The following is a 22,967-nucleotide window of genomic DNA, read 5'->3' as shown; positions in this document are numbered from 1 at the left end:
TAGGAAAACTAGAAAATCCCTATTGTGTATGCAAGTAGCTTAGTTAATCTGTGAATTTGGGTGCTTTTCCTCTTGTGGTCCCCACCCCTGCCGCCCCCCCCCCTTTGTTTTCTTCTCTGTTCAGTGCTGGGGATTGAACCCAAGGGCTTGTGCATGCTCCATCTCTGAGTGAATCGCCAACCTTTTCGTTTTGAAAGCTGCTACTTTATAGAAGAGCCCGGTATTGTCCTGGGTATAATTACACAGTCATCATAGTCTTGAAACTTCATTCTTAGCAAGAAGGGACGACCAGAACTCCTTAGGAGGGCACTATGACATCACTCCCTGGCTGGTTGCTGGGGAAACCCAATTAGGACAGTTTGAAGAGCTCCCTTGGGTCTGAAAGCATTCCATTTTCCCCTTGAGATTAGGAAAGTGCTGGTGAGGCATCTTTTTTGGGTGACGGCGGTTGCTGAGCTCTGCGGTACCTGTGACTTACCCCTCCTCTACTCTTGCTTTCTCTGTTGACCGACCCCCATACAGAGGCCCAACCAGGCCCTCTCCATGGAGAAAATACTGACCTCTGCAGCCCTCATCTGGATGGGGGCAGTAGCGTGGGGTGAGGAAGGGGGGCTCAACCCTGCAGAAGAGGCTGAGGCAAGATGGAACTCTAGGGCTTCCTTCACAGGGACCACAAGGCAGCCAGTGGGCAGGAACCCCAGCCCCCTTGACCTCCCATGAACTTGCATCCATTCCTCCTTGAACCTGCATCTGTACTCCATGTGCCTTGGCTGCTGGTCAGGACTTGGAAGTCCCCGGACTTCCCCCCTGAGCCTGGGAGGTGCTGCTGTGGAGGGCAGTGTCTTACCCTAGAGACGGCTCCTTGTCCCACTCCCAGGCTGGAGGTGGTATCCACAGGTCCCAACCACGAGAGAAGTAGAGGGCAGGGTAAGCCCAGACTGGCCAAGGCTCTAATTGAAAGTGGCATGTGACTGTGAATCTGGTCACTGACATCATCCCAAAGAGGAAAAAAAGCCAAAGCCACAAAAGTCTCATCACCACTTTTGAAGTCTTTGAAAATAAAGTGCAGCCTAAAGCACGGGAGATTGAACAGCGTGGAGCCCCTGTGATGGAGAGTATGCAACTTGGTCACGAGCCTCCTGCAAGCCACCGTTGAATCATGGGAGGGGGCTGTTTCCCGAAGGAACTTTTCAGTGACCTGCATTAAAAGTCAAGGTGGGAAACTAGCTTTGGTCCAGATAATTGCTAAGCATGGAGGAGCAATGTCTTCAGGTGGCTGCAAGTGGCTTTGGCCTTAGAGCAGTGTGGTCACCTCTGACCAAGGCTCCCTCTCCCCCTGCTACAAATGGGGAAATCAGTGAAGAAAGCTAAAAAAGGGCCCTGGTGCTTTAAGAGGCTGCTAGAAGCTTCAGTTTTCAGAACTGTGTGGCAGCTGTGAGCAGGACACTCGGTGTACAGGCGCCTGAAAGTTCTTTCTCCCCAGGGTTCCATGACAGGGCCACTGTGCCTCTGAACACAGGTGACACTGAGTCTCCAGGAGCCTAGGAGGGGAACCTGGGTGCTGTGTTCATGGTCTATATCCTGGAACCCTCCTCTCAGAATCTGTCTAGACTGGCAAAGGAGCTGAGTAAAAAAGTGGCTTATCTACCTTAACTATGACTTCATTGAACTTTCACTTACAGAATCTAGTGATGAAAAATTCAAACCAATTTTGTATAAGTGTAAACCATTTAAAACAATCAGAAATCACCAGTTTTAGAAGTCTTTATTTTCCCAAATGGACTTTTTTAATTAAAAAAATATTTCTCATACTTAACTTAGAAATGTACTTGCTCCTAGGAAATAAAAATTAACACAGTGTAGAAGAAGGGTCCTTTATTTTGGGATCTGGGGTGCTGAGAGATTGGCCTGACTATTGTAACTGGTTATGTGGCCTTGCAACCTCATTAGTGTCTCTGGGGCCTTGGTTTTCCCATCTGTAAAATGGAAGAGCTGAGTGGGCTGATCTCTGAGGGTCTTTCCAGTCTGTGATAGGAAAGGACCAGTAATGACATCAAAATGTTTTGGGAACTGTGGGGGTGGAAGGCTTTTTAGCCCCACTTGCTTTTAAGCTTAGCACATAAAACAAATGGCTCCAAGGCATCTATTAAAACTTTTGCATCATTAAGTGTATCCTATAATCAGTGCTAACAAGAAAGAGCTAATCTTTCATTAAATTAGTTTTTAATTTAATTCTATCCTACTTTAATTTTGCATCACTTAAAATGTATGGTTTTAAATGGATATTTACAGATTAATGCAGGCAGCTTTGAAATTAATTTGTTCTTTGCTTAACCTGCTGCAACCGGCGCACTCGGTATCCCTGTTTCCTTGGCAGTTGTTGCTAATGCCACAATTCTCTTAAAGCATCGCTTAGGTTCCCTGGTGGTTTAGTTGAGTGCTTTAAAAAGGCAAGACAACAAACAGCTTGCTGAATGAAGAGCTAGATTAGGAGGGTATATAGTTAGAAAGGGGAGCTGATATGGAAAAACAGGACTTTTATTGAGTTATCCTGTTGATAGGTGCTGGTGGCTTCTGCTGTTGAAGTTCTTACTGCCACTGCCGCCTTGCTGAGCTGGCATGGACAGCTACCTCTGGCCTTATTGCTGACTTCCTGGAATTTGGTGCTCCTCTTCCTGGAGATGGGGAGCAGCTAGGATTTCCTCCTATGGGCTGGCACCAGTTCCTGCTTCCCGGAGGTGGGAGGAGGAAGGTGCTAGAGTTTGTTAAGGTGGCAGGATCAGTGAGCAGACTGCACTATTGATCTCTTGACCCCACCACCCTCAGACTAGCTGGCCCAGAACTCTGCTTTTGCGGGTAGAGTGAGGTAAAAGTAAGACACTTCTGAGCCCTTGGCCCTATCTAGAAACCCCTGGAGCCATACCTTCCTTTAGGTTTTCAGAGATTTTCTTCTGTTCAGCAATCCCATATTTCTAGAACCTTCTGTGTCTGACACAGTGGAAACTTTAAGTGACTTACTTGCACACTCAAATGGTCATGGGTCAGAACTCACGGTGGTGAGTTCATGGTGGAGGTTGGGAGGATGTGGTCTTTGCCAAAGCTTCTGGCTCCAAGGGAGTAGATGATGATCAGACGTGGGGCTGTCCTCCTCTGGATCCACAGCCCATGGAAGGCCCTTGGCCAAGAAATATCTGATAGTGTATATCCCTTTGCTTTGGTCACACTGACTTATTCAAAGGTATTTTTGCAAGTTAAATTACATTTTAAGGTGCTGTTTCTTAAGGAGGGAAAATAGCATTCTGCACTATGAGAAAGGTCTCCCAGAAGTACTAGCCCTTGTTAGAAGTGTAGGTCAGGGTGGGTGGAAGATGCGCCAGGCGTGACCTCCCTGGAGATATTCCTGGGAGACAGTAAAGATGGGGATTGCCCTACAGGCCTGTAATCCTACCAGTTCCCCAGCCTACTTCCTATACCTGCCCCTCACACGGTCACTTCCTGTTGGGTCTTGATCTTACTCCTTTGCCTGAAGCCTATTAGTAAGAACTGATTGAATTCAGATGAGGTCCCAGCCCAGATCTCTGCTTGGCCTTTGTGAAGCTGGGCACTGCTTTCCCAAACTTGCTTTCTGAAACAAGGTCACGGGCACCTGTGCCCCACAGCAGAAGCCAGCTCTTGGAGCCGATGGTCAAAAAGGATTTTTGGTGTGTGGGGTTGCGGGGGTGGGGGGGTACCCAGAAAAGTCGTAGCTCCCTTTGTCAAGAAAAGACCAAATTCTCACTTATTGGGCTTTTTGCTTTGGTGGTGGTGATGATGATGTTAGTTTTGTAACTTAGAATTTCCCAGGTAACTTTGAACATATTGTATAGAAAAATAAGATCTATATGGCCTTTAGACTTGCAGTACAGTGAATGTCATATATTTCGGGGTGGGGGAGAAAATTTGAATCCAGGTCACTTTGATTCAGTAGATATTTATTTAAAATTTACCTTAAAGCAAAAAATAAATAAATAAAAGATAAAACACACTAGCTGGGTTGATTCTTCTTCACATTAAAAGCATGGTCAAGTTGGAGTTGAGGCAACCGTCCAGGCAAGTCAGGCCAAAATTGTGCTTTGGAAGCAAAATGATTCAGGATTGTTTTGAAACTGAATTTCCCATGTTATTGCTCTAGCCCCAGAGCCTTTAAATTTATAACTTTCTCTTCCCTTTACCTGTGTTGATGCAGGAGGATTTTTTTTTTTAATGACAATAAAGAATAATGTCTTTGGAATCTGTGTAGACTATGTTATGATAACTGTAGACTGTAGTTTTCATTAGCCAGCTTTTGGAGACGCATATAAAATATTATCGGTATTATCAAGGAAGTTGTCTGTCATTGGGGATTTTTTTTTTTTTTTAACTTCCTTGCTTCTAGCCGTATTGTCTTCATTATCCCAGCGACTCCTGCCTGCCTGGGGGTGACTCAAACCATTTGTCTGGTCTTTCCTTCCTGTCTTTGTGTGGAGATGTCTCAGCTGTCCAGCGGCAACTGACTCTGTTTTTTGAAACCACTTTATTTTTCAGATGTCGAACTCTCTCAGGTTCGCCCAGACCAAAGAATTTTAAGAAGATTCATTTTATCAAGAACATGCGGCAACACGATACCAGGAATGGCAGGTACCACCTGAACCCAAAGCCGCCTTGCCTGGCGGGGGTGGGGTTGGAGGGGGAACCATTTTCATGGCCAGAGCTGAACAAGGCTAAGCCTACACTTTTAGGATGAAAGGGATCTCGGGGGACTCTGCCCCCTCCAGATGATCTCTACCCACTCCTTCCAGAATCACCAAAAGGAATCTTGGTGGGAGGCTTAGACCAGCAAAAATTCGATTTTTTTAGAGCAATACATAATATTTTTATAAAACACTTTGAACAGAAAAACAGGTTTTCTCTCCCTGCTTTGTTGGTTTTATTTTCATTTTTTTTTTTTTTTTACCACCACTGTATGCGGTGGTCAATAAATTCCCTGCCAGATCTGCTCCTGTACTTGGCTCTAGCTCTTGGCTTTGGTTCTGGCTGACTCTGGCTTCAGCTCTCTTTAGGAAGACAGAACCAAGGCTCTGCCAACAGATTCTTCTTCAGGGCTGGTTCAGATTCCTGGGCCAGTTGACCTCTGACATAGGTGTTTCTCCAGCTCTTGGGTACTTCCTTTGAAAAGCATTATTAAATAAAAATTATTGTAATTGAAACTTATATGGCCTTGAGATTCAAAACTCTCCTGATGACAAATAGAATCGTCATTGCCAGCATGCTTATGATCGCATGGCTAAGTGCATTCATCCCAGCCCAGTGGTGGGGATCAGGCTCCTGGTTTCTGGATCCTCTGATGCTGTGTAACCCTCAGGGACAGCTCCTCCCTGCTGGCTAGAGTGGGTGAGTTAGAGATTCTGACCCAGACCAGAAGTGTCCTGCTGCAGATCATCATTTATTTTGAGGGGTAGTGGTGGTATAAGGGGGATTGAACCCAGGGGCACTCAACCACTGAGCCACATCCCCAGCCCTTTTTTTTTTTTTTTTTTTTTTTTCCCACTTTATTTAGAGACAGGGTCTCACTGAGTTGCTTAGGGCCTTACTAAGTTGGTGAGGCTGGCCTTGAATTGTCGATCCTCCTGCGTCAGCCTCCTGAGTTGCTGGGTTTAGAGGTGTGCGCCACCACACCTGGCCCATTTTATTTGATCTGCTAATTTCTAGAAGACCATATGTGCCCTACTAATGTCCTCCAGTACTTACAAAAAATGAAAATTGCTAAACTGGCTTTCAGTGAGGCTCCTTCAATTCCAGAATTCCTGTAATTTGGTTGTTGAAAAATACAGTTTACAACCTACTTAATAACACTAATGACTGTGGTTTTTACAGTTTATTTTCTTGGAGTTATTTATATCTAATTTTTAAGCCTCATCAAAATAGGGAACCTAATTTTAAAATAGTTGAAATGGTTTTTGAAATGGTTTTAGAACAACAAAATGAAGTTGCTATATGTTCATATGTTGAGTACAGAGCTTTTAGTTAAAATTTACTCAACTGTTATTTTTTCATTGGAATACTTAAACAAATTTCCTCTCACCCTTACACATACTGTCACTTACAATTATTGTACTCTATTCATTTAACCACGATCTCTTTTTCTTTGAGTATGTTTAGCATAACTGTCACTTATTTACATTTGTGTTTTTTCTCCCATCATCTCTTTCACCTTAGCATAAGCTTGGAAAGGATTTAATTCCTAAATAAAATCAATGACAAAGCCAACAAAATGGGCCAAATGAACAGTATTCTGCCTCTTGAGGCTGGCACAAAGTGCATTCATCTGGCTAAGTGCATTCATCTCAGATAATTCCCTGGCATGGTTAGATAGTGAGAGGATGTAGTTCATAAAAGATTTGGATTCACGGGATTTCCAAAGGACATTATTGGAGCCACCTCCCCACGTACCCTTGACCTACAAGCGGCATCTACAGGAGAGACCCCAGTGGCTGGAAGTTTGTCCGGGGGGATTGGAGGGGTTGTCGAGGGTCTCTTGGCCTACCCAGGACGCACGGACTGGAAGTGAGGGCAGGAACAAGAGCTGTGAGGACCACAGGCCTCTGTAGGCCATACCTGCCCAGGTGAGAGCTGCCCTTCCAGTGCCAACAGAACGTGAAAGGGCCTCATGTTTTGGAGGGGCTCGCCTTCCTCCCTCAGATTTATTAGCAAGGATGGATTGTCCTCAGAACCTGGGAGGAAGCCAGGAAGAAAATAGGATTTCTGAGGTGACAGGAGGAAATTGTGGTTAGGAGCCGATGAATGAGAGGCTGTGACCCAGCTTTGGAGAAAGCGAAGCAGAGCGCTCTGGGAGCAGAGGGGGGCTCCTGGTGGGGGGGGGGCTGTGCTACTTGGAGGAGCTGCAGTCCCAGTGGTGCTCATGGTAGGGGTCTCTGGCCCCACCTCAGGAGTGGCAGGTGCACAGCTGCCCAGGTTCCTCCAACCCCAACATTCTCAGTCACCGCTCCAGTCCTCTCCTCTCCAGCGGTGAGCCACTTCCTGGTGACTTACATCTAGCACAACCCAGCCTAGCCTCCTAGCAGGGCAGACCCCGGGCCCAGTCACTCTTCCTCACTGAAGACCCTGGTGTTGAGGCTCCCTCCCTCGTCCCCAGATCCACTGACCGTGTGGTAGAGGCCCAGTCTTGAGGAAGACTTGGGTCCCTCCTCATAGCGAGGACCAGAGAGCAGCTCACAAAGTGAGCGACAGCTTTGTGGTGAGACTCTGACCTAAGCAAGAATTTGAAAAGCAGTTTTGAGATAGGAGAAGAGGATAGATAGATATCCTCAAACGGAGAACCAGATAGGATGAAAGACAATACTAGTAGCATGGAAAAAGCAAAAAAAAAAAAAAAAAAAAAAAAATTCCCAAGTAGACTGCATGGCCAATAATGTCCAAGCAGCTGTTGAGGAATAAACCTTGGGGCCTGGAGAGTGCCGAGGAAGCAAGCTGAGAGCGACTGGGAGTTGTGTTGCAGGCCACTAGCTAAGAAGGACCATTCCCTGACCCAGGTCTCAGGCCAGACACAGCCTCCACCATTACAGCCCAAGGGAGTGATGAGCCCATGACTGGCCCTGTAGGTGTTTTTTGTCATTAGCAGGTAGGGGAAGTCATGAGGCGGGGCTGCTGCTCTTCTGGCTTAACACAGAAGACAGGATGGTGCTCTGGGACCCTGGGGGAGTCATGGTAGACTTATAGTTGGAAAGGAAAGCAGCATTCCCCTGGATTTTAGAGGCACAGATCTCCAAAAGTGCAGACTAAGGAGTGAATTCTTGAGGCTAGGACCATGTTGCCAAAAGAGCCTATAATAGATATATGATAATGGGTGACATTGATTGATTGCTTACGGGGTGTCAGACTCAAAAGTATTTCATATACTTTTCATTAACTCAAGACTTGATATGTGTTTGCTGAATGCCTGAGTGGAGGTACCTTTTAAATAAATTTCAGTCTTCAGGAGTAGATCTTGAATATGTTTGGTTACATGGCAAGAGGGCTTTTAGGTTGCTAGTGAGCTGACCTGTAAGTAGGAGATTACGGGCCCAATGTAAACTGTCCTTAAAAGTAGAAGAGGGAGCTGGGTGCGTGGTGCACGCCTGTAATCCCAGCGGAGACAGGAGGATCATGAGTTCAAAGCCAGCCTCAGCAACAACAAGGCGCTAAGCAACTCAGTGAGACCCTGTCTCTAAATAAAATACAAAAGAGAGCTGGGGATGTGGCTCAGTGGTTGAGTGCCTGAGTTCAATCCATGGTACCCCTCCCCCAAAAAATATAGAAGAGGGAAGCAAGATTATCAGTGTTGGGTAATGTGAAGTAAGACTTATCCAGCCTTGGCAGGCTTTGAAGATAGAGATGGGGCTGCAAGTCAAGGCATGCAGGCAGTCTCTAGGTGGAAAAGGCAAGAAACCACTTCTCCCCAAAGCCTCCAGTGGATTCCAGCCATGAGACCCATGTCAGTTCTGATTTCCACAGTTATCATAAATTTCTGTGGTTTTAAGTCACTAAATTTGTGGTAATTTGTTACCACAAACATAGTAAACTAAAGCACTGATTTTCTCAGCCGAAAGAGCACACAGCTGGGAGGAGGAAGGTGGAATTCCAATGCAGGTATCTGATTGCTTGTGGAAGGGAAAGGTGAAATCCATACACTGTCACACAGCACGTCATGGTTGAGTGTGAGAGAAGTCTGGAATTCTGATTTTTAAAAATCATTACGACTTAGAAAAGAATGGTTTAAGCAAGCTTATAAGAATGAAATAAAGTGAGACTAAAGCCCCAAAGGAACTAAATACCATTGGAAAGAGAAGAAAACTGGAGCCCATGTACCTTGCTGGTCGCACCGTTCAGTGGTGTGGCTGCTACGGAAATCAGTTTGGTACTTCATTAAAAAAAACTCTAGAATTACCACATGAGCTAGCAATTCACTGCTAGGTATACACCCCAAAGAATTGAAACAAAGTATTCAAACAGGTATTTGTAGACCAGGGCAGCATTATTCATGATAACCAGAAGGTAGAGACAAGAAGTGTCCATCAAAGGATAGATGGAAAAACAAAACAAAAACGTGGTGCGGGAGGTCATTGGGCCATGAAGAGGAATCAAATGCACGTGAACCTCAAAAATGCTGCTGAGCGAACAAATGAAGCCAGACGCACAAGGTCCGATATTGTGCGACTCCATTTATATGAAATATCTAAAATAGGTAACCCCTTAGAGACAAAAAATAGACGGGAGCTTACTCGGGGCTGAGAGGCGGGGGAGTTATTGTTGAGTGGGCACAGTTTCTGTTTGAGGGTCACAGAGAAGTTTTGGAAGTAGACGGGATGTTTGCACACATGGTACATGTCCTTAGTGACACTGAATTATACTCTTACAAATTGTCCTATGGCATATTTTTTGTTATGTATAAAATAAAACATAACTGATACCATGGTGCTTTTTTTTTTTTAAGTTGTAGATGGACACAATACCTTTGTTTTATTTATTTATGTGGTGCTGAGGATCGAACCCAGTGCCTCACACATGCTAGGCAGGTGCTGTGCCACTCAACTCCAGCCCCAGCGCTAGCCCCAGCCCACCATGGTGCTTTTAAAACCATATTCAGCAGAGGAAGGGACAGGATCTGAGCCTTTTGGGGTTGATGGCAGCTGCTGGCCTACATTTAGCCTCTTCAGAGAGGAACTATAAAGAACTATAGTTCTTCAAGCAGAACTATAAAATGTAGACCCTAAACAAAGCAGTGTGCCAACACACAGTAGGCACTCACTAAATGAATGGAGAGGTCTGATTAGTAGGTTTCAGTCTTCAGATCCCAGGAATTGGAGAGAATTTAGAAATATTCCTTAAAATGCCATGAAGACTAAAAGCAGTTCTGAGTCTAATGCCCAGGCAAATGCCGCCTTGTGTAGGAAAGAGGCTGCGGTAGTAGCGGAGGGTGAATTCTGATAATCACCCTGGAGAAGCCTGGGGCTGACTGCAGGCAGATATTGGGAACAGATGGTTTCTGTGCTTTTTAGCAAAGAATGTGGAGGGTGCTTGCCGTCCGCATGAGTTCACCAAGGAAAAGTCATGTTAAATTAACTTCATCTTCATGGATGGAATAACTAGGTTAGTAAATGAGGGGGCTTCTGTAGACATTACAGTTTTTATTTCAGCAAAACATTAGGCTGCTTCTGGAGGCGAGCATAGCCCAGTGGATAGGACGGTGCAAGGAGCTTGGCGATTCTGAAGCAGCAGAAGCTGCTGCATCTGGAGTTTGTTAGTGACCTTTGACCGTCATCTGCAGGGGGTGGGGGGCAGTGGGGGATTGGAGCAGAACAGCACGGTGTTCCCAGCAGCAGCATCTCCTCCCCACATAGACTGTGATTGGAGAGGAAGCTGGGAAGCCTCGCCCGCCCGCAGGCAGCACATGGAAGACCAGAAGCAGGGACAGGCAGAGAGAATGCACGCTACCGACGGGAACCAGGATGCAGTTGCTTCATCAGCTAGAAATGCGGAGCCCGGTTCGCCAAGATTAAGATGAGCACAAATGTCATTTAGTTAAACTATCAGTTACAGTACAGTACTTTTTCAGAAGTTCATATGAAAAAAAATCTTGGCATTTAGATACGCAGCGTGTTCCCACAAGGCAAACAATTTGATGTAAGGTACAGTGTAAGCTCATTTAGCATGTCATAGTACGCTAGTATCAGACACATGTATGGCTTTTGCATACTGTTTTTTTTTTTGTTGTTGTTGTTGTTTGGCATACAGTTAGGGTTGGTCCCATCTGTTGTGTTGGGATCAGCATGAGTGTTATGACTGAGGACATTGGATTTATGTTCTGATGGTCCCCTTGCAGTAGACTTCTCGGAAGGAATCGTGCTTCTAGACGGAAGGTGAAATTTGGGGGTCCAGTCTTCTTTTTAATAGTCTTTAGTTCCTTCTGGACTTCAGTGTCTCTCACACTGAGTTATGAGTTTGCTTAAGCCGTTCTTTTTTTAGTCCTTGGCCTTTAGCGAAAGGTTTTTAAAAAATCAGAATTTAACAGAGACTTTTTTTCACGTTCCACCATGCCATTCGTGCTGTTACAGCACATGGGTGTTTACCTCCCACCATCCCCTTTGCCGCGGGCTGCCTGGACTGGAGTCCCCCCTCCCTTTTCTAGCCCACTACATGGGCTGCGGTGATGCCCGAGTATGGTCTGTTCAGAACGTGTTCCCGACACCCACTCTGGTGGGGCTCTTGGGATAGGGTAGTGAATAAAGTGGACAGGGAAGGTCCTGCCTTGAGGACTTGGAGACTAGTTGGGAGACAGTTGATAAACAATTAAACATGTAGCAGGAGAGAGAGACTGCGCTATGGAGAAGGACTGGAGCCGCTGAGGGCCAGGGGTGGGGGAGGCGTGCTGGGCAGCACCCAGGGAGAGCACCGAGGGGAGGAAGCCATCCCTGTGCTATCCCAACAGGAGGAGCCACAGGGTAGATGCAACAGTAGTTGAAGAGGCACTGAGGCCAGAACACAGAGGGGTGTTTGAGGAACTGTAAGAAAGCCAGTATGGTGGGGCAGAGTGAGAAAGGAAGAGAGAAGAGCCTCAAGAAGTTGGGGAACTTATGCTTATAGACAAGGTAGGAGCCACGGAGGGTGCCAAGCAGAAGAGAGGCATGACCTGGCCTGCCTTTGAAGGTGACCACTCTGACCAACCAGGAGTTAAGGACAAGCATTACAGATCATGTGAGGTAACCTCTTTCTTATAGAAAAATCAAAGGGTGAGGGACTGGGGATGAAGTTCAGTGGTAGTAAAACTCCTGCCCAGCGTGTGTGAGGCCCTGAGCCAATACCCAGCACCAGCCAGGCGCGGCTTGAGAGGCTAAAACAGGAGAATTGCAAGTTCAAAGCCAGCCTCAGCAACTTAGCAAGGCCCTAAGCAACTCGGTGAGACCCTGTCTCTAAATAAAATACAAAAGAGGGCTGGGGATGTGGCTCAGTGGTTGAGTGCCCCTGAGTTCAATCTCTGGTACCAAAAAAAAAAAAAAAAAAACAGCACCACCAAAAATAAATTGATTATTAATTAAAGGGTGGTATGAATTCATTTTGATGTGAAGTTCAAAATAACTTGAGGCCTTTAAAAAACTGTTTACAAATGTACATCTGCTCCTTTGGTGAAGAAGAGAGGCAGCCAATGGCCCACACCACAGCATCCCTTCAACATCCTGGGTTGAGGGTGGTTGGCAGGGGGAGCTGCCAATCACCATAACTCCCATCTGCATCTTCACTGACTTAAAGCAAAAGTAAAGACAGAGCTCAGTCCTTGGGCCTAAGTTACACCCTGGAAAATGACAGGCATTTACAGAGCCTCGGTGAGCAAGGCCAGCTGTTGCTATGTGAAAGCCCACTGCTGGGCAGGTAGGACTGAATCCCCAGAGCGGCAAGCAGAGATTCTGAGCGTGAAGACTGAAGACAGCCAGTACTTTCATGACAGTGATGTCTAGTCACCCTCATCATCCTTTTAGGAAAGGAAGGACATTTCTTCTTCATGCTTTCAAGTCTTGAGACTCATAAACATGTGTCTTTGAGAACAACAGATGAGAGTCTTCCAGGTCATCGGACTTTGGAACGTCTACATCGCACACAGTGACAGCTGCCACATGCCCCGGAAGTGCCCACGTCCTGGGGCTTCTTCCAGAAGCATTTCATTGTGAACAAGGAGAGAAATGCTCTCAACAGTAAGTGGACTGAGCTACTGAGCTGTGATATCCCTTGGGAGGAATTTTCAAAATGATTTAAAATTACAGTCACTAGTATGGCAATATGTAAAAACGTGGATGTGTAACCGATGTGATTCTGCAGTCTGTATACGGGGTAAAAATGGGAGTTCATAACCCACTTGAATCAAATGTATGAAATATGATATGTCAAGAGCTTTGTAATGTTTTGAACAACCAATAAAAAAAAATAAAAAATAAAAGGACATGGCATGGGAGTGGATTTAAAAAAAAATGAGCAAGCGTGTTTTCTCTTTTTAAGTGTGAACTCGATAGGAAAAAAAAAAGACATGGAAGATTTCAGCACCTTTTTATCTTTTTGAAATAAGATGAAAAAAGAGCCGGAACTAGAATCGCATGGTAGCCTTTCTTTTTGGTAATGAAAACTTTGGGAGGAAAAAGGGGTTCATGAAGCCCTGAGTGCACTAAGACCTTGTTTGTGATCTCATCAATTCCGTCAGCCTGATTTAGTTTGAAAAATGAGTTGGAGAAAGTGGCATGTTTCAAAAAATAAATGTGGACAGACTGCCTTGGAGGAAGATGAGTATCATTGCTGCTTCTCCCTGGAACGAATCTAGTGTGTGACAGACAGTGTGTGTCCTCTGGGAGGACAGTCCCTGCTGAGCATGCATCTCAATTCCCATCACAGCAACAGCAGCAGTCCAGCAGGGAAACTTCATCCCTATCATCTTTGCATTTGCCACCAATTTGCAGCAAAGGCTTGGATCTAAGGGAAAGTGAGTGGCCAGCCTGAAGGAGCCCTCCAGAACTTCTAGGCCATCACCAAGGATCCTGTCACCAAGGCTCCCAGCCCATGGGGTTTCACTGCCCATCATGTCTCAGTCCGTCATGTTTCCTTCGCTTTACCTGCCTGTGCTGATGAGTAGTGGGAGGAAGGTTGGAGCCGCCACTTGGCACTAGAACGCAGGTGCCCAGGGAGACCCAGCCGTGCCTGGGTGCTGGCTCAGCATCACACAGCCCAGGTTTCATTATTCATACCTCTTCAAAAAGTGTGGAGGTGCCAGGTGCGGTGGTACACGCCTGGAATCCCAGTGGCTCTGGAGGCAGAGACAGGAGGATCGTGAATTCAGAATCAGCCTCAGCAAAAGTGAGGTGCTAAGCAACTTGGTGAGATCCTGTCAGGTAAGTAAAATACAAAATAGGGCTGGGGATGTGGCTCAGTGGTGGAGTGCTCCTGAGTTCAATCCCCAGTAAACCCCCTGCACACCTCCCCCCCCCCAAAAAAAAAAAAGCATGGAGATGGTGCTGTGATGTCAGCGTTTTCTGTGTCCTTAAGAGAAATGATCTTCAATCTCAAGTGCGCTAGGTGCCTCTGTGGGTGTGTGCACACGTGCGACCTTTGCTGTTGGAAAGTTCATGGACTTAAGCCCTTGCTGTTTACAGCCAGTGTGATTTACAGACAATAGGAAGAGTGACAGAAGGAAGTGTAGAGTTGGAAACCACTTCCACCTGGACAGAACCTTCTTGGCAGATCTGTTTTACTTCTCCCCTTAATGAAAAAGCCTGGAGCCGCGGCCAGCAGGGGCAGGCAGTGCTTGGAAGGAAAATGTAATTATTCTTAACAGACCAACCAGGGCCACATTGAGGACACGGTTACCAGTGCTGTCCTATTAGAGCAGAGAGTTAGGGGGCTGTCTGGAGGATTTCCTAACTTCTGTGACACCAGGCTCAACCTGTTTTCTTCTTACCTCCCTATTGTGTCCCCCAAAATTCATACCTTAAATCCTAACCCCCAGTACTACAGAATGTGGGCTTCTTTGGAAATGGAGTCATTGCAGATGAATTGGTTAAGGTAAGGTCATGCTGGAGTAGAGTGGACTCCCCCACACCCCATCATTGTGACTGGTGTCTTTTAAAACACCGCACAGAGCCTTCTGCCTTATGAAGGTGAGGGTGATGCCGCCCAAGTCAAAGAACTATCCGCAGCCACAAAGGACCTATCCATCCAAGCAGGGCCCCGGTGACACTTCAGAGGCTTTTGACCCCCAGAACTGTGAGAAAATACATTTTTGTTGTTTAAGCCACACTGGTGCATTGTCATGGAGGCCCTAACAGATGGCACACTCACTTGCCTCACTGTCTCTGTGATCCTGACCTGCTGCTTTCCTCACAGCTCTATCCCAGCCCTCTACCCTCTGCTCATGGCACTGCCATCCCTGTGAGAGCTCCTCTGTGCCGTGGCTTCCATCACCCACTGAAGCCGGGGACCCCCAGCCTGCTCCCAGATCTGCTGAGCTCCAGGATGACTCCAGGTCCGCTAACCGGTGCCTTACCAGTTCCTGCACTCTTCACCCCATGCCAGCCTTCAGCTGTGCTGAATTGCTACAGTAGTGCCTGGTTAAGGGCCACTGTTGGTAAACGCTAGAAGAAATGCCCACAAAGTCACGTACACATTTGTACATATTTAGCATTGTGCTTTAAGGCATATTTAGTGATTATTGGTTCAACAGTCTTTTCTTTGCCTGTGGGTCTAGGGAGAGTTTGTGACATCAACTGTCCGCATGTCCTCACCCCCACCCATTGCTGGGATGTCCAGACTGGACCCAAGAATCTTAAGTGCAAATCCTTTCGGATTTTGACCATTTTTTCCCCTAAAGTTTTGTAGTTACCTTACCTATACTTACTTCAACTGCATTTTTTTTCCCCCAGTGGCTGGCCTCGCTTGAATTTGTTGTTGTTGTTTCTGTTTTGCTGGGAATAGAACCCAGGGCCTTACATGTGCTAGGTAAATAAGTGCTCTGCCACTGAGCTAAATCCCCACCCTTATTTGGATTTTTAAAAGCATTCAGCAGTGTTTTAATATAAACACCTCTTTTTTTTCCTGGTTTTTTTTTTTCACATTAGTTAGTGCAGCTTTCATTGAATAAAAGCAAATAGAAGTAATAAGTATGACTAATGGAAACAGGTTTGGGACACAAAAAACATACACATGCAAGTCAGTGGATGTGGCTTATACAATAGCCCTCCACCTTAGCTTTGTGGGAGGCAGCATCGTGGGTCAGTGCTTTGCAGAGGGAAGTGGGACCCACGGCGAGTGGCACAGTCAAGGGAACTGTACTATCCTCAGTGGGAACGCCGGCGAGTGGCGCAGTGAAGGGAATTGTACTGTACTCAGTTAGGCTCTGTGCTCCTCCTCACCAGTCCTTGCAGCCAACATCTCTCTTTACTGTACCCTGATTGCCACTTACTCATCTGGTCATTTCCTCCAGGCAGCCCACCTTTCCTCCAGGCTGGGTTAGCTGCTCTTCTGTGTGCTCACTAGCGCCCTCTACATCCCCATCTCAGAATTTACACTCCTGTGTAAACATATCTCCGACCCCACACCAAGCTGTGCTGGGATAGAGCTCTTGGCTGCATCGCTGATCTAGGAGTTGAATCTCAACTCCTAGTGCAATATCTGGCATAGAGGGAGTGCTCACAGAATATCTGTGGTAGGCAGGAGGAGGGGCAGACGATCACATAACTTGTTTCTCTGAAATCTTCTGCCACTCCCTAGATTGCAGGATAAAGTACACTTCCTTAGCAGGCAGTGAAGGCCTGTGCTGTAGTCATAATAATAGCAGTAATGGAGGTGATTGTGGTGGTGGTAATAATGATAGTCATGGTAAGAAGACTGATACCACCGATATCAGTGACCCCATCTCTCCACTTGATGTGTGCTAGCTGTCTGCCTGCCTCTCGAGTCCCCTGCAGCTTGTCTAAGTCTCCCTTCTCCCTGCATTTCCTGTTCTCACCTGCTGGAATCCTCCTCCAGGGCCTGACCCAGATACCAAGTCCTGAACCAGGTGAGCCCCACTGCCTCCTCAGGCTCCTTGTTCTAGCACCCTCTTCTCCAGGGGCTCCTTCCCTCCTCCCAGCTCCCTGCACCAGGATATCGTCTCCATACCACTCCAGGAAGGGAACAGATCGCTTTGTGAAGAATGTTCTTGGATGCCCCACAAACTCTGCTTTGCCCTTGTACCCAGAATGAGCCACCTCCAACAGCGAGCGGAGCGTTTCCCAAGGAGGAAGCGCATCCCCCAATGGCTAATGAGTATTTGAATGGGGCGCACAAGAACATTTTCTTGTTGCTGCTGTTTTCGCTCAACTCTCATTATGTCATTGCCAACCCTTCAGAAGAGGGAGAAAGGGGTCAAGTCCCCCTTCTTCCAGATTTTAATAAAGCATTGTGAGGAGAGGACGCAGCAGTTGTGGGAAAGGGGGTCAGAGTGGAGCTGGGCAGCGGATGGCTTTCCAGATTTCACTCCGCTCATTTGTTTCCTGATGTTTGTCTCTATCATTTCATCTTCCTGGGGCTCGGCAAATGTAGTATAGACGTCCAGAGGATCTACCCAGCAGGTGACGTGTGGCACAGAGCCCTGCCAGGAAGAGAGTGACGGTGCCAGCTAGATTTTCTTTTCCAGGACTGCCCTGTAAAGCACCACAAAATGGGTGGTTAAAGCAACAAAAAGGGGTTCTCTCAACTCTGGAGGCTGGGCGTGCAGGACCGTGTTCCTCCTGAAGGCTGTGGGGGAGAATCGTCCCTGGCATCTTCTCGGGTTGCTGGCAGTCCCTGGTTTCCATGGCTTGTGCCTCGCAGTCTTCGTCCCTCTGTGTCTGTCTAGGTATCTCCAGATCCCTCTCTCCTTATAAGATCACTGTTCATTGGATTTAATCTAATATGACCTCATCCTAATTGTATTGCATCTGCAAAGACCCTATTTCCAAACAAGGCACATCCATGGATACTGGGCCTCAGTAAGGAATGAATCTGGGAAATGTGTTTTTGCAGGTGTGTCCAGTACCAGACGTGACCCCCCCACACTGGGCTATGGACACCCCTGGGCTACGATCAGGCCTCACTGTCCGTACCTCCATTGTGGGAGACATGATTTCCTTCACCCCTTAAAGCTGGTTTCTCATTTTTAATGTCCTTACAAGAATATTTCCGCTGTCAGGGAATATTCCACCTGGATGAATTTGAACTTTGTGGTGGCCAGCAGACTCCCCAGGAGTCTGGAAATGGAACAAGAAGCCAGCTTGTGGCAAATGATGGAACTCTTGAGGATCCTGGGTGGTGTCAGACGCTCCCTGGTTAAGTATCCTCCAGCTCTGAGCTGAGGGGCTGAAAGCAGATTCAAGAGGGATGGCTATGTGTCGAGCGTCTCCTGGCAGCTCTTAAGCTCCAATATCTCCTGAGCAAAGTGAGGCTAGGGAGGCTTTGTGGGCTGAAGCCACGAGATCCCTCCTACCGGCCACACTTCCCAGGAGCATGGAAATCAAGTTATGTGGAGAAGTTTGATGACTTCCAGCTGCAGGGCATACTCAGTGCTTCCTGGAAGTTTTGGAGAACATGGCGTTTCCAGAGGCATCTTGGCCCACATGGGCGGGCAGCAGCTCTGTGGAGCTTTTTCCTTTGCTATGTTTTCCCCCCTCTGACAGATGTTTGTGTGGAAATGTGACCTTTCATTCTTTAAAGACCCATCTCCCTGGAGTTAATTCCTCTTTTGAAGTCATCATTTTTGGAGCAAGGCTTTCTGGCCTTCTTGACTTCAAGTGAAGTCTTGTATGTCACAGATGGTGAAAATTATGTGACTTTTTGTGTACCATTGGGCATAAAAGAAGTTAGCTACAGTAGTTGGAGGCAAAAACAAGGAAGCAGTCAATTTCTGAAGCCCATTGGGTGTGGAGTTTGGTTGTCCTATGACATTCTTTTGTGTTTTTTTGGGGGGTAAGTACCAGAGATTGAACTTGGGGCCACTCAACCACTGAGCCACATCCCCAGCCTTATTTTGTATTCTATTTTGTATTAGAGACAGGATCTCACTGAATTGCTTAGCACCTCGGTTTTGCTGAGGCTGGCCTTGAACTCACGATCCTCCTGCCTCCCAAGCTACTGGATTACAGGCATGCGCCACTGCACCCAGCTTGCCCTTGGACATTCATGACTACCAGCATCTGATTTAATTCTTTCATCAATAACAGGCACTTGAGGAGATTTAACAAATCACCAAGACTTTCTTCTTGGGCATCTGCATTTTGATGGATGTCCCCCATGTGAGAAAAGTTGCAAATTCCCATGAACTCCAAGGTTCTAAACACAGCGGAGGGTCGTGTAGGACCTGTTGTTAGGATCATGCTGCCCTAAGTAGTTAGCGTGAGAAGCTGAGCAGGCTGGTTCACCTGCTCTGCATGTATTCTGCTGTTTCTCCCGGATGCCAGAACTCCTTCAGAAAACATGGAAGATGTGTCTGGGAGCCCTGTTGGCAGTGCTGTTGTAGGGCTGCTGTCTGGGTCCCTGCCGTGGATTCTGTCTCCAATCCCTGGGGAGAGCAGGAGTCTATGAGATGATCAGATCCTGGGAGGAAAGGGAAAGGCCCAAGGATGCAGTGTTCTTCCTTCATCCTTCCATTTCAGTTGCTGAAGAAGGGCCAACCGGTGAAGAGCCAACCCTCCTGGAATTATTGGGAGGCCGTCCATGTTCACAGTTGCCAAACTTGGCCTGTGCCTTAGAGTAACACTTTTTTCTGAATGAGAGCCACGTCGCCAGCATCTCCTAGACGAATGGCGAGGACCACCCAGAGCGAGCACTCACTTTCCTAGGACAACACAGCCACGGATGGATAGGCACCCTGCGTTGCAGTACTGGGAAGAAGGCCTGGGATGTGCTTGCATCAGTATTCTCTCATTTTCTTGTTCTCTTAAAAATGTCCAAACAAGCTCTTGGGTGGGAAGGAAAAAGACAGCACTGGGTGATGAAGACAGCGTGGTCATACGGAGCCAGTTAGTTCAGACACTCTCCGCAGGATGTCAAGTGACAGAGCCAGAGGCTCCAGGCTTTCCCTTGGATGGATGGTGGGAACGGCAGTGGGAGGGTGGAGAGCCTCTGTCCATCATCCAGAAGGGGCCCAGACTGAGCAGAGGGGAGAATGCAGCCCGTGTGGCTCCAGCTCTGATAGTAGTACTGTCCTGGTCTATCACTCTTGGGGTGACATGCAGGCCAGGCTCCAAAGCCACTGTGGAACATAAGTGAAGACAGACTTATGGATGTCCAAGGGTGCCCAGCTAAGCACCAGAGCAGGCCTTTCTAGCACATTACAGAAGAGCACTCATGGTGGTGAAGAGTTCAAGTTCAAATCCCTGGTCTGCCTTACCTGCTGGAGCTTCACTGAACTTTGGCACATCTCTTGCTGGCTCATGTTCCGTCAGTTAAAGCGTTCAGAATCTGGCGTGTAATTGATGTGTAACGAGTGTTAACCCTTGTCATGCCTGCTTAAATAAATTTGCAGGGTCACTGTCACGTAGGAAGCTCTGTGGCCAGGCTTCATGTTAGAGCCCAAGGAACCTGGCAGGTATTGAGCAGGAGTTTTATTTGGCTCTTGGCCCCACAGGCCTTGGAGGACCACTCAGGACATGATGCTTCGGTCCTCGCTGCAGTTAGCAGAGTTGGGGTCTCAAGTATCTGAGGAGAAACTTCTTTCAGTCACGTACTGCCGTGTTACATTGTTGCAGATGGGTCAGGCCTGTGGTCCTTCAGCTGTCCACAGCACAGTCCCTCACACTTAGCAGCCTGGGTACTTAGCATGGAGGTGTGGAGAGGTACCAATCTAAGTACTGTGCTGCTGAAACAACTTCACCCCAAGAAGCTGATCTGCAGGGAAGACCATTCCTGTCTATTGAGTGTGTATACTCTTTGCCAGGTGGTACTTCAAGAATTCTCCCAGTGTGGACACATTTACTCTTAAAGCATTCCAATGAAATACTTCCTAATTTTACCCCATTTTTTAGAGGAGGAAACCGAGGCTCAGAAGAGTTAGTAAACTGCCTGAGGTATACAACGGTGACAGCTGATATTAGCTGGGAGCATTGTTTCCATCCTGTGATTAACAGACAGCTACAGCCCCACACGCCCCTTGGTGCATCCTCTGGTGCTGCTCTGCAGTCAGACTGCATTTCAGTGACATCAAATGGACATTTATGGGGGAGATGCCGTGTGCTTAAAAACCCTTGGACTTGCTCTCTAGGAAGCAGCAAATGGTGAGCAGTACTGGTCACACCAGGGCACTCCGGGAAACGTGAAAAGGCGTGGAGACAGCAGTGAGAAGAGAAGGAATGATCAGCAGGGGGACATTCTCTGAAGGGGTAACTTTTCAGCTGGGTTTTGAAGAATCAATAGGAGTTTACCAAGTGTCCCAAAATGTAGCATTACATAAAGAAGGAATAGCATGTGATGGGCACAGGTATAAAACAGCAAGTTTTTGTTGTTGTTGTTGTTCTTTAGGTTGGGGTACTGCAAACACTTTAGTATAAATGCGTGATAAAGCTCAGACAAGAAAGCAAAGCCAGGAGCAGAGGCCTGATTTGCCATGCCAGGGAACCAGACTTTCTCCCAGGGCTGTAGGCAATCTAATTGCCTAACTTTAAAACAAGGTTAGAATTCCCAAACTTTGATCCTTGCCTAAGTACTATTTTCTCTGGTCTCACTATGATTATTGAAGGAAAATATTAGAAAAGTAAGTAAGCTCTGTCTGTGATGTATGTTGACCTGACACTAAAGAGAATGCTGTTTTTAAATCTCTTTCACTCATTTATCCATTTTTCTCATCAGCGATTCCCTTTGGCAAAAGTTATTCTCAGATGCCAGGATAAGTACTTTTGAGGGTCTTTGTTTTTGTTTTGAATGTTTTTCTAAGTGGCTTTGGATTGCATAAGAGCATCGTGCAGAACTGTTTCCAGTAGTTTCTTTATGGCAGGAATGGAAGCTAAGACTGATTATGTAATTGTTCCCTCGATCTATTCTCAGAACCTAACACGTTGCCAGCATATAAAAAAAAACCTAATGATCATAATGGCATCGGAGTGTCTTTCCTGCTCAGGGTTTCTGGCGCTATTGCTCTTGCATTGTTTACTGCAGAAGACAAATGAGTAGTTTAAATGTGACATGACTGTTCACCAGCACTGCCCACCCCAAACTCGGCACTGTCTGCTCCCGTCTTGCATGTGCAGCCCATAGCCAGCACCTCTTTAAGGGAGAAAGGACTCACGGATTGCTGGTGTTGCACGTGTTAATATTTGGGTGATAGAGGCAGCATACTTCTGTGCTGAGGCTGCATTTTGCAAGGAGAGCAGAATACCATCTGTTGGAGGAGGGGGCGGGAGTATGCAAATACTGCTGTGAATCCTGTGAATGCTTAATTGCTATAGAGTTGTTTTGTGTTTTTTTTTTAAATTTGAGTCTTTGCATTTAGTTTGTTGTTTTTTTTTTGTTTGTTTGTTTGTTTTTTTGTTTCACTTTTTAGAATAGTCCTTATCAGTGGCAGAAGATCCTTCTGTAGTATATTTTCCGTGCTGCCGTATCGCGACAGTACCCAAGCCGGGTATGTATATGCATGCATGCTTTGTAGTTCTCTGGGTGAAAAGTTCAGATGCCGGTGTGCATAATGTGGCTTCCCTTTCCATGTTCGTGAACTTGCCTTGCTTTGATGCTGCAAATTCAGTATTTGTGAATCTGAAAGGAAAAAAAAAAGATGTTATGCTTTCTTTTCAGCCAGCAGGCTTCCTTCTTGGAGTGTGTGTGTGTGTGTGTGTGTGTGATTGCCTGTTTTTTCTAAGATGCATTTTGTCACCTTTCCCAATACTACAAAGCAAGAGCAATATGGGGCCCACCATATCCCACACAGGGTCACACCAACTTTTGGAAAAAGGTACATCAGGAAAGGAATTGGATCAAACTGTGTGACTCTCTGTGCAAGACACACAAGGTGTGTCTTGGGCTTGGGTTTAGAAACTGACCAACAAGCTGGAGCTGCCACCAAAGGGCAGATATCATAAGTGGCACCCAAAACAAACATATAATTAGCTACAGGTTAGAGAAACGTCCCCTTCTTTAAATCAAAAAGGCCCTCCATTGACTCTGGGGAAAAAAGTAAGTAACTGTGGATCTGTCCTTGCAGAGTGTCCCCTCCTAATCTCTACCCCTGCTGCCAATGTTCATTCCCTCCATTGTTCTAGATCTCAGACCCCATTCCCATGTCACCAGGGTCATCAGGGTGCTGCTGGGATTTAGGGCAGGGCAATTCACTGCAGAGACTGTCAGAAGCATCATAGGATATTGGCTCTGGCCTTCAGTCATTAAAAGCGAGAACTGCTCTCTGGTCATTTTAACAG

The 22,967-nt window shown here is 46.7% G+C and overlaps 1 protein-coding gene and 1 long non-coding RNA gene across 3 annotated transcripts in view; one reads left to right on the top strand and one right to left on the bottom strand.

Moving 5' to 3' along the window:
- Cables1 (Cdk5 and Abl enzyme substrate 1) overlaps positions 1 to 22,967 on the top strand; it is a 109,882-nt gene that overhangs the window by 47,200 nt on the left and 39,715 nt on the right. Inside the window, exons 3-4 of one of the 2 annotated variants that reach the window (XM_015482486.2) lie at positions 4,564 to 4,656; positions 22,100 to 22,177. In XM_015482486.2, coding sequence (XP_015337972.1) covers positions 4,628 to 4,656; positions 22,100 to 22,177 — 107 coding nt within the window. In that variant the 5' untranslated portion in view covers positions 4,564 to 4,627. Of the gene's footprint in view, positions 1 to 4,563; positions 4,657 to 6,969; positions 6,975 to 22,099; positions 22,178 to 22,967 lie in introns of those variants that run through there. The other variant, XM_048806442.1, reaches the window with a different exon arrangement.
- The window catches only part of LOC125617755, a 57,613-nt gene continuing 56,795 nt past the window's right edge, over positions 22,150 to 22,967 (bottom strand). The window contains exon 3 of the long non-coding RNA XR_007348860.1: positions 22,150 to 22,308. This is a non-coding gene — a long non-coding RNA (uncharacterized LOC125617755). The remainder of the gene's footprint in view (positions 22,309 to 22,967) is intronic.

The sequence above is a fragment of the Marmota marmota genome, unplaced genomic scaffold (genome assembly GCF_001458135.2).
Source record: "Marmota marmota marmota unplaced genomic scaffold, marMar, whole genome shotgun sequence".
In the NCBI taxonomy this organism is placed as follows: Eukaryota; Metazoa; Chordata; class Mammalia; order Rodentia; family Sciuridae; genus Marmota; species Marmota marmota.
This window is presented reverse-complemented; position numbering and strand designations above follow the sequence as displayed.